This window comes from Pituophis catenifer, unplaced genomic scaffold (assembly GCF_029215685.1).
Source record: "Pituophis catenifer annectens isolate HBS135680 unplaced genomic scaffold, rPitCat1.0.hap2 SCAF_3, whole genome shotgun sequence".
NCBI lineage: Eukaryota > Metazoa > Chordata > Lepidosauria > Squamata > Colubridae > Pituophis > Pituophis catenifer.
Window position 1 is genome coordinate 18,713,227 of NW_027256883.1, and position 15,808 is coordinate 18,729,034.

The following is a 15,808-nucleotide window of genomic DNA, read 5'->3' on the forward strand; positions in this document are numbered from 1 at the left end:
CATCGTTGGTCGGAGTTCCCAACTCACGCTGGTTCCGGGGAGTGAACTCAACGACTTCTCCTTTCAGGGCGGTGCCGCGGGTTTTGGCGGGTATTTTATCGCTTTTCTTTTGGCTGGCCCCGGTGGCTTTTGGCGGTGGTTTGGAGAAACATTCGGCCGCCCGGTGACCCTCCTTCCCACATTTGAAACAGGTGAAGGGCTTTGACTTGGGTTTGAATTCGGTCTTCCCGCCAGTCATCTTGGCCGCCCCCTTACGGTAGAAAGAGGATGACTGGTCCCCCATCCGCCTTCCTCGGAGTTCGCTCCATTTCAGCTCGATCTCCACATCCTCAGCTACTATGTACCATCTATCCAAATCATCGGGGACCCCCATGCTCCTGCAATCTCGATATATCTCTTCATTCAATCCATCCTTGAAACTCTCCAAAAGAGCCATTTCTGACCAGCCTGTCATATAAGGTGCCAGTTCACGAAACTCTTGGATATACTCTGCCACTGGCCTCCGACCCTGCTGAATGCTCTTCATTCTGAGTCTCGCCTTTCGTTCAGCTAAATGGTCTTCAAAACGCCTTCTAAGGGCCCTCATGAACTGGTTGTAATTTCTCAGTAGGAGGGAGTTGTTATTGTGGAGAACCACCATCCACTCAGCCGCCACTCCCTCTAGGGCATTCGCAACGCTTCTGACTTTAGCCGCCTCCGTTTCGTAGTCCTCCCCCCAATCCTGCATGTGGTTCCACACTTGGGTCAGGAAAAATCCCAAGGTTTTAGGATTTCCATCAAACTTCCCAGGAAGGGGGGGGATTTTTGGCTTTTTACGTCTGCGGGGGGGGGGGGGGCCCTGCAGGGCTGGGGTTCTCTGGCCGGCTGCATCTCTTCCTCGAGCTGCTGAAGCCTGGGATGTTCCCTCCTCAAACTCTTCCTCTCCCCCGCAGGCTGTCTCTTCGGCCTCCCCCCTGGGGTCTGCTTCCCCCTTCTCCACAGGAGTTTCAAAAGACTCACGGTTTTTTCTGCTTTCTTCCACATCATGGATAAGCTGCAAGGCTTGATCTATCATGAGACGTTCCTTCTGCTGTTGCATCCACACTGCCTCCCTTTTTCGGGGTCTGGAAGTCGTCACTCCCCAGGGATTCTCCCCCCAGTCCGGCAGTCTCCCCACTCCTTTGGACCATCTAGCTTCCTTCGGTTCCAAACGGAGTTTTTCCAGCCATTCTGCAGTTTCTCTTTCCGACTGGAGGGCGGTTGAACTCGCTGCCCCCATCTTCCCTTCTTCATCACTCCCTCGATCTGACATACTTTGGATTTTCAGTCCCCTCGGGTTTTGTCCGGGATGACTGGGATGACTTCCAGCTTAATGTCAGGTATGCTTCCTTCAGTATCCAGGAAAGAAAACCCCAAACTCAAGCATTTTGAAGAATTTGGTACTTTTACTGAATATGAAAAGATTAACAACCCAGGAAAAGCTGGAAGTGAGCAAAACGCGCGAAATGCATCTACTAAGCTTTTTCCCCCCCTCGTGTTTATATTTTCTCAGCCAATCTAAAGGTCTTCCAGAGGTCAGGTGGCAACACGTCTGGCAGCGTCATCCATCAGGAATGTCGAGACAGTTGGTCAGCCATCCCCTTCTGAAATCCAGTTTCGATTCCCACGAAGTCCCCTCCTACAAAGACAAACCCCCTCCTGCTCTCTTCCCCCCCTTTGCTCCATACCTAATCCCTCCCCATTTCTTATGGCAGCTAAAGCAGAAAAGCTGAGGCTGACAGATCAGAGGTGGTATTCAGCAGATTCTGACCAGTTCTGGAGAACCGATAGGGGAAATTTTGAGTAATTCAAAGAATCGATAAATACTACCTCTGGCTGGCCCCGTCCCCATTATTCTCTGCCTCCTGAGTCCCAGCTGATCAGGAGGAAATGGGGATTTTGCAGTATCCTTCCCCTCGAGTGGGGTGGTAATGGAGATTTTACAGTATCCTTCCCCTGCCACACCCACCAAGTCACGCCCATCAAGCCACGCCATGCCCAAAGAACCGGAAATAGAACAATTTGAATCCCACCACCGATAAAGATGAATAAATAGCCTTTGCCCCACTAAGTCAATACATCTTGTTTCTCAGGTTTTTCAAGAATTTTTGAATTCTGGACTTCCCTTGTTATCAGAAACTGATACCATCAATAATTCATTTTTAGACACTTTGTTTTAGCCAGATGAATACTGACTTAGTACCAAAGCTCCTGTCATCTCCAACTAGGCTGGTATGTCTGGAGTAAGCAGATCATTGCTCATTTGTGCAACATCTGTCCCGGGGTGAAATCCAGCAGGTTCTGACAGGTTCTGGAGAACCGGTAGCAGAAATTTTGAGTAGTTCGGAGAACCGGCAAATATCAGCTCTGGCTGGCCCCAGAGTGGGGTGGGAATGGAGATTTTGCAATATCCTTCCCACAGGAGTGAGGAGATTTTGCAATATCCTTCCCCTGGAGTGGGGTGGGAATGGAAATTTTGCAGTATCCTTCCCCTGCCACACCCACCAAACCACACCCACAGAACCGGTAGTAAAAAAAATTGGATTTCACCACTGGTTTTTCCTCTTTCTCCATTTGAACTCCTTCCTCTCTATTTGAGGGTTATAGGTTGCCCATTTCTGTTTTAGAGATTTCTTCTTTGGACCATTCCCTAGTTTGTGGAATGGCTCTCCAACCTCTTGAGCTGGTGGACACATATGGCATTATAAGAACATCTCATAGACACTCCAACAAATGGCTCCTTGGCCATTTCAAAATGGGCATGGGAGACTGAATAATATGTAAAGTATGGATTTACCTGCTATATGGTACCTATCCTGAGTTGCTGCATCCTCAAGATGCTCCTTTCTAACCCGGCATGCCCTTATCTTCGGTGGAGGCAGATGAAAACATGCAAATCCATGACCTAGTCTCCAGACATTCCCCGTGTTTATTTTATAAAAGACATCTGAGACCCGTTTTAAGACCCAGTGGCACTCTTGGAAATACTGATTATGCTGGAGGGTAATTGCTTTGCTTTGCATCATGCCCCCTTTTCGTTAACTTTAATTAAAATATGTAAGAAATGTTAAAAAGTCAAATGGAACAGGGAGTCTAGGAAGTCCCACGGAAGATACCTTCAGGCATTTTGACACTGCTAGGATTATATATGTACAAATCTTCTGCTTCTAGTTTGAAGGGGGAATCACAACTTAGAATTATAGGGCTGGAAGGGACCTTGGAGGTCTTCTAGTCCAACCCTCTGCCCAAGGCAGGAGTCCTTATACTAATCCAGACAACTGATTGCCCAATCCTTTCTTGAAAACCTCCAGCAATGGAGCACTCGGGGAAGAAAGCTATTCCACTGATTAATCATTCTCAATGTCAAGAAATTCCTCCTTATTTCCAGGTTGCATCTCCCTCTGTCAACCATCCATCCATTGCTTCTTCTTCTGTCCTCAGGTGCTATGAAGAATAAATTGATGCCCTCTTCCCTGTGACAGCTCTTCAAGCATTGGAAGATTTTTTATCATGTCTCCCCTAAACCTTCTATTTATTAGACTAAACATAGCTTGTTCTCTTAGCCATTCATCAATTTAGTTTACAGAACCTTTAATCATCTTTGTTGCTCTTCTCTGCACTCTTTCTAGGGCCTCAGCATCTTTTCTTGTTTTTTATTGTTGTGACCAGAACTGGACACAGTATTAGTATACTTGTTGAAAAAGCCCCATCTGCAGTGTATAAGATGTAGACCGGGGTGAAATGCTCCCGGTTCGGACCAGATCGCCTGATCCAGTAGCGATGGCAGTGGGTGGTTCGGAGAACCGGTAGCAAAACTCCCTGCGCCCCCCCACCATGCCCAGCTGAGCCGTGTGATCATCAGAGGCTTTTTTTTTTTACTTTTAAAAGCATTTTTTCTACAACCTCTTTGGCCAAAAAAATGCTTATAAAAGCCTCTGACGATCCCAGCTGAGTTGCCTGATCACCGAACTGGTTATTAAACCGGTAGGATCCAGTGGTGGGTTGCCCCCAGTTTGGACCGGTTCGCAAGAACCGGTAATAAAACCGGCGGGAGGCCCCGCCCACTGCCCCGGATGTCGTCATTAGTGATCTGCGCATGCGCAGAAGCAAGGCACGTGATCCCGTTGCGAACCGGTAGTAAAGGTAAGTAGAACCCACCCCTGGTAGGATCCCACCACTGGACAGCTTCCTACATTTCTAAATCTGTTGCAACCTTATAGTTCCTGGAGGCACTTTGAAAAGCCATTCAATCCAATTTGGTGGCTATCAGAAAATTCCCCTGAAGTTCTGGTGCCTTATTCCAAGTAAATGTGAATAGGATGACATTGCCCGATTCTCACTGAAGGCCCTCAATTGTTGTGTTGCAGATATTATCACTACCTGTACACTCATTACCTGCCTGCTAGTCTGAAGAACGTGGTGGACCAACTAGCCAATTGTGAAGACATTTTAATGAACTTTTTGGTGTCCGCTGTGACAAAATTGCCTCCCATCAAAGTAACACAGAAGAAACAGTACAAGGAAACCATGATGGGACAGGTATGTGCAGAAGGTCTGCTTTAAACTTCTTGGAACAGGTTTGTAAATATCATTTTAGGGGATCATCATAACTTTGATATGATTGGTTGTAAGTCGAGGACTACCATAACTGCAATTCTCATGATTGTGAACAAAACTATCCTGAAAAAAATCATACTTCCTGAAGATCACATTCTCTTAGGAGCACATATTTTTTGCAAAAGTTGTATCATCTGTAAATAAGACTACAAAAAAATTACGTCAACAAGAACCTTAGGGTATCTGCCAGAATCCCAACTAATGTATTCAGACACCAGAATCTAAAGGGTTGCCAAAGAGCCCTACTACTAGATGTATGATACCTATTCTTAATCTGTACCAATGAGAGCTCACTTATAAATCTAAAATAAAACACTATGTCCCAAAGGTGCTTTTTCAAGAGGCAACTGGATTTTCTTGTTTTTCTTTGAAGACATTTTGCTTCTCACTCAAGAAACTTCTTCAGCTCTTGATTGGATGGAAGGGCATGGAAGGATTTCATTCCTTCATAATTCATAATCCTTCCATGCCTTCCATCCAGTCAGAGCTGAAGAAGCTTCTTGGATGAGAAGCGATATGTCCTCAAAGAAAACCCAGAAAGTCCAGTTGCCTCTTGAAAAAGCATCTTTGGGACAACTATGACCTGGATGACTGAGAATCTCCATAGACATACAGTGCTATGTCTTTTATTTTTTATTAGGTCGATTTATATGCCGCCCTTCTCCGGAGACTCAGGACGGCTTACAATGCTTTAAGCAATAGCCTTCATACTTTTGTATATACCTGCTTAGTAGGGCTTTTTGCCCCCCCCCCCCCAAGCGGTGTTCTATTTTATACAAAGTCAGCTTATTAAATATGTCTTTTTAAAAATGCTATAAAAATCCTACAAGTGAATGGATATAATAAACAGAAAACTTGACGTTATTCAAAAATAGCCTGCCATCATGATTTGAAAGGAGAAATGTTCACAAATGGAGCTGCAACAGATGTGGGTTTTCTATTTTCGAAATAATTATTTAAAGTCAGTTCTTGTAAGAACGTGCAGGGGGAAAAGCTTCAGAATTTTTCTCTGCCCCATTAGAATGCTTATGTTAATTTGGGGGGGGGAGTGCATGGTCTATTCGTTGTTGATGACTGTTTTTTCATTTTTGTTTACCGTATACTTTGGACTATAAGATGCACCGTAGTTTTTGGGGAGGAAAATAAGAAAAAAGCTGATTGGGGTGGATCGGCCTCCCAGAATACCCCCCAATCACCTGTTCCCAGTGGTGAACTTTAGCAACAGGTTCGTTGGTTGTGAGCTCTGCACCTTGCTTTTTTTTTCAGCCTGTGAAACCTCCATTTCAGAGGCCTTTTTTTTTCAGCCTGTGAAACCTCTGTTTCAGAGGCTTTTTTTTTTTCAGCATCTGAAACCACCATTTCAGAGGCTTTTTTTTCAGCCTGTGAAACCTCCGTTTGAGAGGCTTTTTTTCAGCCTGTGAAACCTCCGTTTGAGAGGCTTTTTTTCAGCCTGTGAAACCTCCGTTTCAGAGGCTTTTTTTTTTCAGCATCTGAAACCACCATTTCAGAGGCTTTTTTTTCAGCCTGTGAAATCTCCGTTTGAGAGGCTTTTTTTGAGCCTCTGAAACCACCATTTCAGAAGCTTTTTTTTTCAGCCTCTGAAACTTCCATTTCAGAGGCTGGGTGGGGCTACATTCGGTGTATAAGATGCTCCCAAATTTTCACCCTCTTTTAGGGGACAAAAAGGTGTGTCTTATACTCCCGAAAAATACGGTAAATTTAAGAGTCTATGGAGATTCTCAGTCAACCATAATCCCAAAAGTGCTTCTTTCAAGAGGCAAGCTTTTTGGATGAGAAGTGAAACATCTTCAAAGAAAACCCAGAAAGTCCAGTTGCCCCTTGAAAAGAGCACCTTTGGGACTTAAATTTAACAATTCTCCCTGCAGATGCCATACATCTGAAAAGCTAGCCAATTGCAAGCATTTAGGATTTTTGCTTGAGAACGGGGCAAGTTCAGCTAGAATTATTATTTTTTTATTACTTTTCTGGTACTTCTTTTGAGAAGAAGTCAAATTTGCTGGCGAAATTGTTCTTTAATGGCCATTTCTGTAAACATTTATCACTCTAATTCTTAAAATTGCCTCAATTCATAATTTTAAGCCACCGTTGGAATTGTACTAAAGATGAGACATTGTAGGGTTTCACTCTTGATCATTTATCTAATCCAGTCTCAAGCAGGCAAACTGAGGCATTTGCCTCTTTTTAGAATTTAATTTGTAATCAATCTGAAACATGAAAATAATTCAGAGATGCAGTTTGTGACTACTAACCCTGGTAAGAAGAATGATGAGGTTTCCTTGCTGCCACTGGAGAGGACAAAACCATAGTTCACAAGCCACAAGTAGTCAATTCACACATTGCTGATCCAGCTCTCCAAGAATTCCTAGGAAATAAGGCAAGGCGGAGCAGGAAGTTGTAGTTCAGGAACATCCGGTAGCCATTGTTGTCTGTGTTTAACCCAGATTCACTATACAGATAGTTCTCGCTTAACAAATATGATGGAGCCCAGATTTGCATTGTGTCATTCAGTGTGACTGTACTCAAAGTTTGCTTTTACAATGGTTGTAAAGCAAATCACTGTGACCATTAAGCAAATCACATAGCTATTAAGCAAAAATATTCTCCCGAAAATCAAGAAAAAAAAAAACCTACAAAATCACAATCGCACAACCATGGGACACTGCAACTGGTTGTAAATGCGAGTTGATTGCCAAGTACCTAAAATACAATCACATGACCATGGAGGGGTTTGCAGCAGTTATAACTTCAAGGGCAGGTCATAACTTGGAATGGTTATTAAATGACCAGTTGTTAAGTGAGGACTGCCTGTAATTCATCCTGATCATGCTGCATTGTGATTTAGAATTATTTATTTATTAAACATGTATATAACTCTGGGTGAGTCCCAAGTAAAAACATTAAAGACTAGGAAAAAAAATACAAAAACAAAAGAATTCAGGTAGTTGTCATCTTACGACCACAATTGAGCCCAAAATTTCCATTATGGCTGACTCTGTAAACCGCTTAGAGAGGGCTGTAAAGGCACTGTGAAGCGGTATATAAGTCTAGGTGCTATTGCTATTGCTATTGCTATTGCTATTGCTAAACGAGACAAGAGGTTAAATGAGTTTTGCCTCATTTTACAACCTTTCCTGCCACCATTGTTAAGTGAACCGCTCTAGTTATTAAGTTAGGTTATTAAGTGAATCCAGCTTCCCCATTGACTTTGCTTGTTAGAACGTCACAAAAGGTGAACACGTGACCCTGGGACACTTCACCGTCGTAAATACATGCCATAATTTTGATGGCGTGACCATGGGGATGTTCATAAAATCCCATATGAGGAAAGGCTCTACTCTTGTAAAGATAGGATAGGATAGGATAGGATAGGATAGGATAGGATAGAATAGAATAGAATAGAATAGAATAGAATAGAATAGAATAGAATAGAATAGAATAGAATAGAATAGAATAGAATAGAAAACAGAGTTGGAAGGGACCTTGGAGGTCTTCTAGTCCAACCCCCTGCTTAGGCAGGAAACCCTACACCACTTCAGACAAATGGTTATCCAATATCTTCTTAAAAACTTCCAGTGTTGGAGCATTCACAACTTCTGGATGCTGCAACGGTTGTAAGAATGGTCATAAATCACTGTTTTCAAATGGTCATTCAACAAATGGTTGTAAATCAAGGACTACCTGATTTACAAGGGTAAGAACCGGACAGGAATGAAAAAGAAGCAAGCCCGGGACTTCCGGCGGCGATCTCAGCGCGTTAGGGACGAAAGGGGCGACCTCCGCTCCTGAGTTCCTAACAATCCCGCATCTGGAGCCGAAATAGGCGCTATTGATCTCGTAGTGATCAATAGTTTAAAGGGGAACATCTTAGGACCTCAGAGGAGATCGCAACTTCTCTGAAGGTACAAGATTAAGCCCTTAATCCAGTGTGAGGAAAAACCAGCCTTACGGGACTGGCCAGAGGCGCTGATAACTGTATAAGAGGGAAGCGAAGATCGAAAACTATAAGAGGTCATCAACAGAAGACTATTATCTAGAAAAACCCAAAAAAACTACCTGATAATAAGAAGCAGTGCTGGTGGAAGAGAAACCCGAAAAAAGAAAGAGGATAAGCGGCGACGGAAGATAGATCGGAACGGAGCCATTTTGAAAGTAAAGTGACAGCGCAAAAATCTGAACAGCTGAGTGTACAGTGAGAGCGGAAGAACGGAAATCTCTATGAACACTGCGACGAGAATAGTGAATAATTTTAAAAGATTTTGATACTATTATTGGACTTTATGAGTGTGGACTGGATTGAGCGGAGAGAGTTGGACAAATAAGAACAGAACGTGCAGCATTGGAGCGAGCGGAGAGAGCGTGTGCAGTGTGGAGCGCCAGAGATCGAAGGAGAGGAGAGGAACCTGGACGGATCTCTACAAATTGATTTTACCGATGTGGAGTGGCCAGAGTGGATTTATAAATTAATCGTATTGGACTTTACTGATGTGGAGTGGCCAGAGTGGATTGAATTAGATAATTCGAAGAAGGAAAAGTTTGTGGGAGAGTGCGGAGAGTTGGGACAAACCTCGGTAAAACTTGTTGGAGTGGATTTATACAAACTATCTTTTAGTAATATTTCTTGCGAAGATTAGGACACAAAACTGATACAAAGTGTGAGGGACTTTGATTATTTGACTACTAGAGACTGAACTGTTTGGATTGAATAATTTAAATATTGACTAATACCTGATGAACCAGATGATAAGGACTTAAATAGAGGATACAACATTACACTCTTGGGATTGGACTCTAACAACAGGAATACAGAGGACTACAGATTAAATTGGATCGTGGAATAATTAAAGTGAATAGGGTGACTCAGACCTTTGGAACCGTATTTGGTTGGAAGAAAGATAAGTTTACATAACACTAAGAAAGATAAGAGACTATAATCAATGGACAATATATATATGCTTAGCTCGATTTAAGTCTACTCTATTATATATCATAAGATACTAGACTCGGAAAATAACCTTTAATAACTTATTAGTTTTCTCTGAAGTAGCTTGTCTAATTTGTCTATTTGAAATTAATTAAACAATTATAGCATATTATCTTTAATTATATTTAATCAATTTATTCATATACAGTAAATGACTTTAAATAATTAGATAGAATTATAATAATTAAATTGATATTGATACTATTTTAGAACTATTATAATAAAATATATTTTATTTTGTAAGTAATTGAAGAATAAGGTAATCAATGAATTGTTAGAAGTTTACTTTTTCCCCGTTGTTTCCCCCTTCTCTTGCTTCCCCCCCCCCCCGCCTCCCTTTTTGCTGCTTTCCCAATATTGTATTACTAATCAGAAATACTCTGAAAAAATCTTGTAAAAATAATCCTGCATCCAGGTTATAAACTTTAGACGTGAGAATTTTATGAAACTGTGGGCAAAAATAATAAGTATAATAGATATGGCAACCTCAAACATACCAACTACTATTAAATCAACCAAGAAAATACCCCCAACCCAAACACTATTGGTGGCTTCCCCGGTCCAACAGAAGACAGGGGAAACAACAGATAAAGAAAAGACCAACATAGGTATTCAAAACATCCAAGCTGCCCTTGCAATGATTCAGGAGGGAATGAAAAGGATGGAAGATAAGATGACCCTGAATCATGATGAAACGAAAAAGAACCATGAACAAATGCGATTGGATGTAGGGGAAATTAAAGATGAGATTAGAAATATAGATGAAAAAATAGAGAAAATTCAACAAAATATAACCGAAAACGAACAGAGAATCCATAAAGTTGAGGAGAAGGCGGAAGCCACAGCTACCAGGTTGGAACAGATGGAGAACCAACAAGCAACAAGAAGTCGAGACACAGAAGATGCACTGACATTTCTCGAAATGGAAAAGGCATCTTTCTACTTAAGATTTCAAAATATAGAAGAACAGAGAGAGGAAGACTTGGGTGAAATTATGGTTGGAATCTTGGCAGAGGCGACACATAAGGATAAAGATGAAATAAGAGGTGGTATTGACGAAATTTACAGGGCCTTCACAAACTATGCCAGAAGAAACAAACTCCCTAAAGAAGTACACATCAGATTTACAAAAAAAACAATGAAAGAAGAAATATACCGAAAGATGAGAGAGGAGACAGTCATGTATAAAGGGAGGGAAGTTCTGACGCTAAAACAAGTACCGAGAAGGGCCAGGGATAGGAGAAGAGAATATAACTTCTTAACCCGACAGTTGAATAAACTCAAGATTAAATTTAGATGGCTTATACCAGAAGGAGTACTCGTTTCTTGGGAAGGAAGAAAATTTCGAATCGACACCATAGAAAAAGCCCAGGACTTCGCAGACCAACATTTAGGATATGAAGGAGAACAGGAGAGCAGAGGAGGCAGAGAAGATTCAAACCCCAGTGACCAAGAAGAGCAACCAATAAATAAGGAGGACAAGGAACGGAAGAAGGGAAAGCTGGGGAAGGAGGAAATGACGGGGATCACACAAAGAGTCACAAGAAACACATCAAAACTCAAAATAACAGACAAATAAACAACACCAGGAATGGAAGAAGAACTAAAACTCATCTCTATAAATATAAATGGACTAAATTCACCAAGCAAAAGACATCAGATATTCACTAAACTGCAAAAATTAGGAGCAGATATAATCACCTTACAAGAGGTACACATAAAAAAACAACAGAAAAAATTACTCGAAAATAAAAAATTAGGAGTAATGTACACATCCTTAGGTGACTGTAAAAAAAGGGGAGTGGTAATATATGTTACAGACCATATAAGAACAAAGCCGATATATGTGGACAAAGAGGGTCGAGTCTTAATAATAGAAGTAAAACTGGAAACAAAAACAATATTGTTAGTAGCCATTTACGCCCCAAATGGAAACCAAATAGATTTTTATAAAAAATTACACGATAAATTAAAAGAACTGGATTATGAAAATATCTGCATTGTCGGTGATTTTAATGCAATTGTCAACACACGAGAAGACTACTATAGTAACAGGAAGAACAAAATCAAAAGGAAGACACTGCCACAAACATTTAAGAACTTGGTACAGGAAATGAGTCTACATGACACCTGGCGAGAATTAAATACTACAACCAAACAGTACACATACTTTTCTGGCCCACATCAATCGTGGTCAAGATTGGATATGGCATGGATGACACCCCAACTAAGTAAAGAAATACATGACATAGAAATTATGCCTAACACATGGGCTGACCATAACCCTATCAAAATAATTTGGAAAGGCTCCCGAAAACAGAAAAGATGGAAAATGGATACAAGTATTATAAAGGAAAAAGAGTATCTACAAATGATGGAAAAAGAGATTAAGATATTTTTCCAAATTAACACAAAGGACCATACGTCGTTACAAAATTTATGGGACACGACGAAAGCATATATTAGGGGCCTAACCATTGCATACGTGGCAAAGAGGAAAAAAGAGAAACAAAGAATCAGGAATGACTTATTGGAAGAAATCAAGATAGAAGAAACTAAATTACAACAGCACCCTAATAATAGGATAGCACAGCAAAAACTTAATTTGGCTAAACACAAATTGAATTTGACCACAAAAGTTGATTTGGCACAAAAAATAAAAATGGCAAAACAGACCAACTTCGAACACGCAAACAAAACTGGACGCTGGTTAGCCCATAAGTTAAAAAAGCAAACAGACAAAAGAATTATACACCAACTCCAGGACGAATCAGGAACTTTATTCCATACACACGTAGATAAGAAAAACATAGTCAAAACATTTTTTCAGAATCTCTATCGGCAGGAAGATGTCCCCGAAGACCAAATTCGAAAATATCTTAGTAAAGTGAATATTACACAATTTGAAGAAGACCATAGAGAGACCCTGAATCGCCCCATAACAATGACTGAATTGATTGAAGCTCGTAAAAAACAAAAGAACAATAAAACTCCAGGACCAGATGGAATTCCTACTGAATTTTATAAACACTCCCAACAAGAAATAGACGAAATATTGCTACAAGTCTTCAACGCAGCACTATTGACAGCTGAAATCCCAAAATCATGGACAGAAACTATTATTACGTTAATACACAAAGAAGATTTAGACCGGACCCAAGTTAGGAATTACAGACCCATCTCATTACTCAATGTAGACTACAAACTATTCATGTCAATATTAGCGCAGAGACTTAAAACAATAATTCATAAATATATACATACAGACCAAAACGGCTTCATACCCAGGAGGCAGATTAAAAATAACTTGAGAACGATCATAGATATACTGGAATACTACGATAAGAAAATAGATAAGGAAATAGCTTTAATATCTCTCGACGCCCAGAAGGCCTTTGATAATTTAAATTGGTCATTTCTTACATCACAACTTGAATTAATGAATTGCGGAGAGAAATTCCTTAAATTGATAAGAAAGATTTACTCCTGTCAAACAGCCAAAATTGCAATAAATGGTGACATGACGCAAACTTTTGACATCCAGAAAGGCGTACGACAAGGTTGTCCCATGTCACCTCTATTATTTATAATCGCACTGGAAGTTTTATTAACGGAAATCAGGAAGGAAGAAGACGTGGAAGGCCTTAAGATTCGGGGAGAGGAGTATAAATTGCTTGCCTTTGCAGACGATGTGATCTTCATATTGGAAAACCCAATACGATCTGGAACCAGGTTGATGACAATGATAGAGGAATACGGGGAAGTTGCGGGCCTCAAAATAAATAAGCAGAAGACGAAAGTATTGACGAAGAATATGACCCAAACACAACAGTCGAAATTAGAACAAGAATTAGGACTTCAAATAGTAAAGAAAATAAAATACTTAGGTATTTGGCTGACAGCAAAAGCAACTACAATTAAAGAAGATAATTATACCAAATTGTTAAAACAAATTAAAAAAGACTTAGAAATTTGGAGTAGATTACAACTCTCGTTGATGGGCAGAATTGCCTCAATAAAAATGAACATATTACCAAGAATACTATATTTATATCAAGTGATCCCAATACACCCCGGAAGAGATTTCTTTAAGAACCTCAACAAAACAACAATGAACTACATATGGCAGGGAAAGAAGGCCAGAATTAAAATCAAAGCTCTACAGGATTCACGGGACAAAGGAGGCCTAGCAACACCAGATTGGGAACTCTACTATAAGGCATCAGGATTGACCTGGATTAAAGAATGGATGAAACTGGACAACAAAAGAACTTTATATTTAGAAGGCTTTGACTTAATAAGAGGATGGCACGCTTTCTTATGGGACGGATCGGATAAGAGACACATGTACTTCCAAGGTCATATAATTCGAGCTTCATTATTCAAGATCTGGCAGGATATCAAGAGAACTCACTATACTAAAATACCAAAATGGTGGTCCCCGATGGAAGCATTGATATATCCCAACACTCTCGAAATAGGAAAAATGATGAGATACCAAGACTTATTGAACCATGAAGGCGAACTCATCTCAAGACAGCAACTCCAAAACTCCGGCATAAATATCGATTGGTGGCCCTATACTCAAATACACTCAAGACACATAGCAGATAAAAAGCAATATGGAATCTCGAATAATTTGAACGAATTGGATAAGATTTTACAAGGCCCAGAACAAAAAATGATAACCAAATTATATAACTTCTTACTTAGATATAAATTACTGGAAGAAACAGTAAAAGAAAATATGATAAGATGGGCCAGGGACATAGGGCACAACATCCAACTGGCAAACTGGGAGAAATTGTGGAAACAGAACATCAAAATGACAAGAGCCATACCCTACAAAGAAAACCTCATAAAAATGTTTTACAGATGGCATTTAACACCAGCCAGACTAGCCAAAATATATCCAAACACCTCCCCACGCTGTTGGAAGTGCAAAATAAAAAAGGGGACATACTACCATGCCTGGTGGAAATGTACAAAGGCCCAACAATACTGGAAGGACACAAAGAAAATCATTGAAGAAATAATAAACCAACAAGTAGAAAACACTCCAGAATTTTTTCTATTTGGAATGATAACAACACAACACAACAAAGAGACAAAATACCTCATCATACATATTTTGACAGCAGCACGACTACTGTTTGCGCAAAACTGGAAATCAGATCAACTCCCAACCAAAGACAAACTAATCTCAAAGATAACAGAATGTGCCGAAATGGATAGACTGACACTAGAACTCCAAGATAAAGAAGAAAGTGAATTCTATCTTGTGTGGCACCAGTGGTATCAATGGCTGGAAAAGAAAATCAGTACAAATATAGATGAAGGAATATAGGGTAGAAAAAATAAAACCGGAAATAAATAAATAAAGAGGAGATGCAAGATTATTTCTAATCTAAAACATCTGAATTGACGATGTATCACGTATATATTATATTATAAAGCAATATATATTTTGATGATGACCAAAGCATATATGTAAAATGTGGTGTGGGTAGGTTGGTGGTGGGAACTTGTTATGTCTTTGTAATGTCTTTTTTGTCTTTTTTGTATTGTCTTCATATATATGTTTAAAACTCAATAAAAAAAAAAAAAAAAAGAAAAGAAAAAGAAGCAAGCCCATGTAATCATTTGCGAAAGTCCTGGATGAAGAACTTCAAAAGACAAGGCATGGGGATCTGGGGAAGTGGAGGGAGACCTCTTTTCGGGGGGGAAGGCATTGCTGCAGAGAAGGCCGGCTGGTAGATGGCATAGATGGCGTTGTTTAATTGAAGGAATCCGTAGTGTACCAATCCTACTGGATGAAACCAGCCCGACAGATATTATGGAATCATATGCAAATGCTCTTACCAATTCCACACTTTAGATATAAATGGAAAGCACATATGTTGTTCTGAGAGTGAAAAGGAAATAAAACTATTAATGGAAGAAGGCTCAAATGAAGTAACCTATTGCTGGCGCAGGAAGCGTACCAGTTAATATGATTATCTTCTAAACAAGTGGCTGTTCGTCATTTAAGCTTGTTCTCTGTGTTACCAGGGAACCCCTAAAAATTCATCTCAGCATCTCATTCTGCTTCTTCTATCAAACAGAGCACTAATAAATTAATGCAGCGTTTCTCGACCTCAGCAACTTCAAGATGTGTGGGACTTCAATTCC

The 15,808-nt window shown here is 40.3% G+C and overlaps 1 protein-coding gene across 1 annotated transcript in view; it reads left to right on the forward strand.

Annotated features, from left to right (window-relative positions):
- Positions 1-15,808, forward strand: part of EXT1 (exostosin glycosyltransferase 1) — a 338,991-nt gene that overhangs the window by 320,127 nt on the left and 3,056 nt on the right. The window contains exon 10 of the mRNA XM_070940369.1: positions 4,386-4,557. Within this exon, the coding sequence (XP_070796470.1) occupies positions 4,386-4,557 (172 nt within the window). The remainder of the gene's footprint in view (positions 1-4,385; positions 4,558-15,808) is intronic.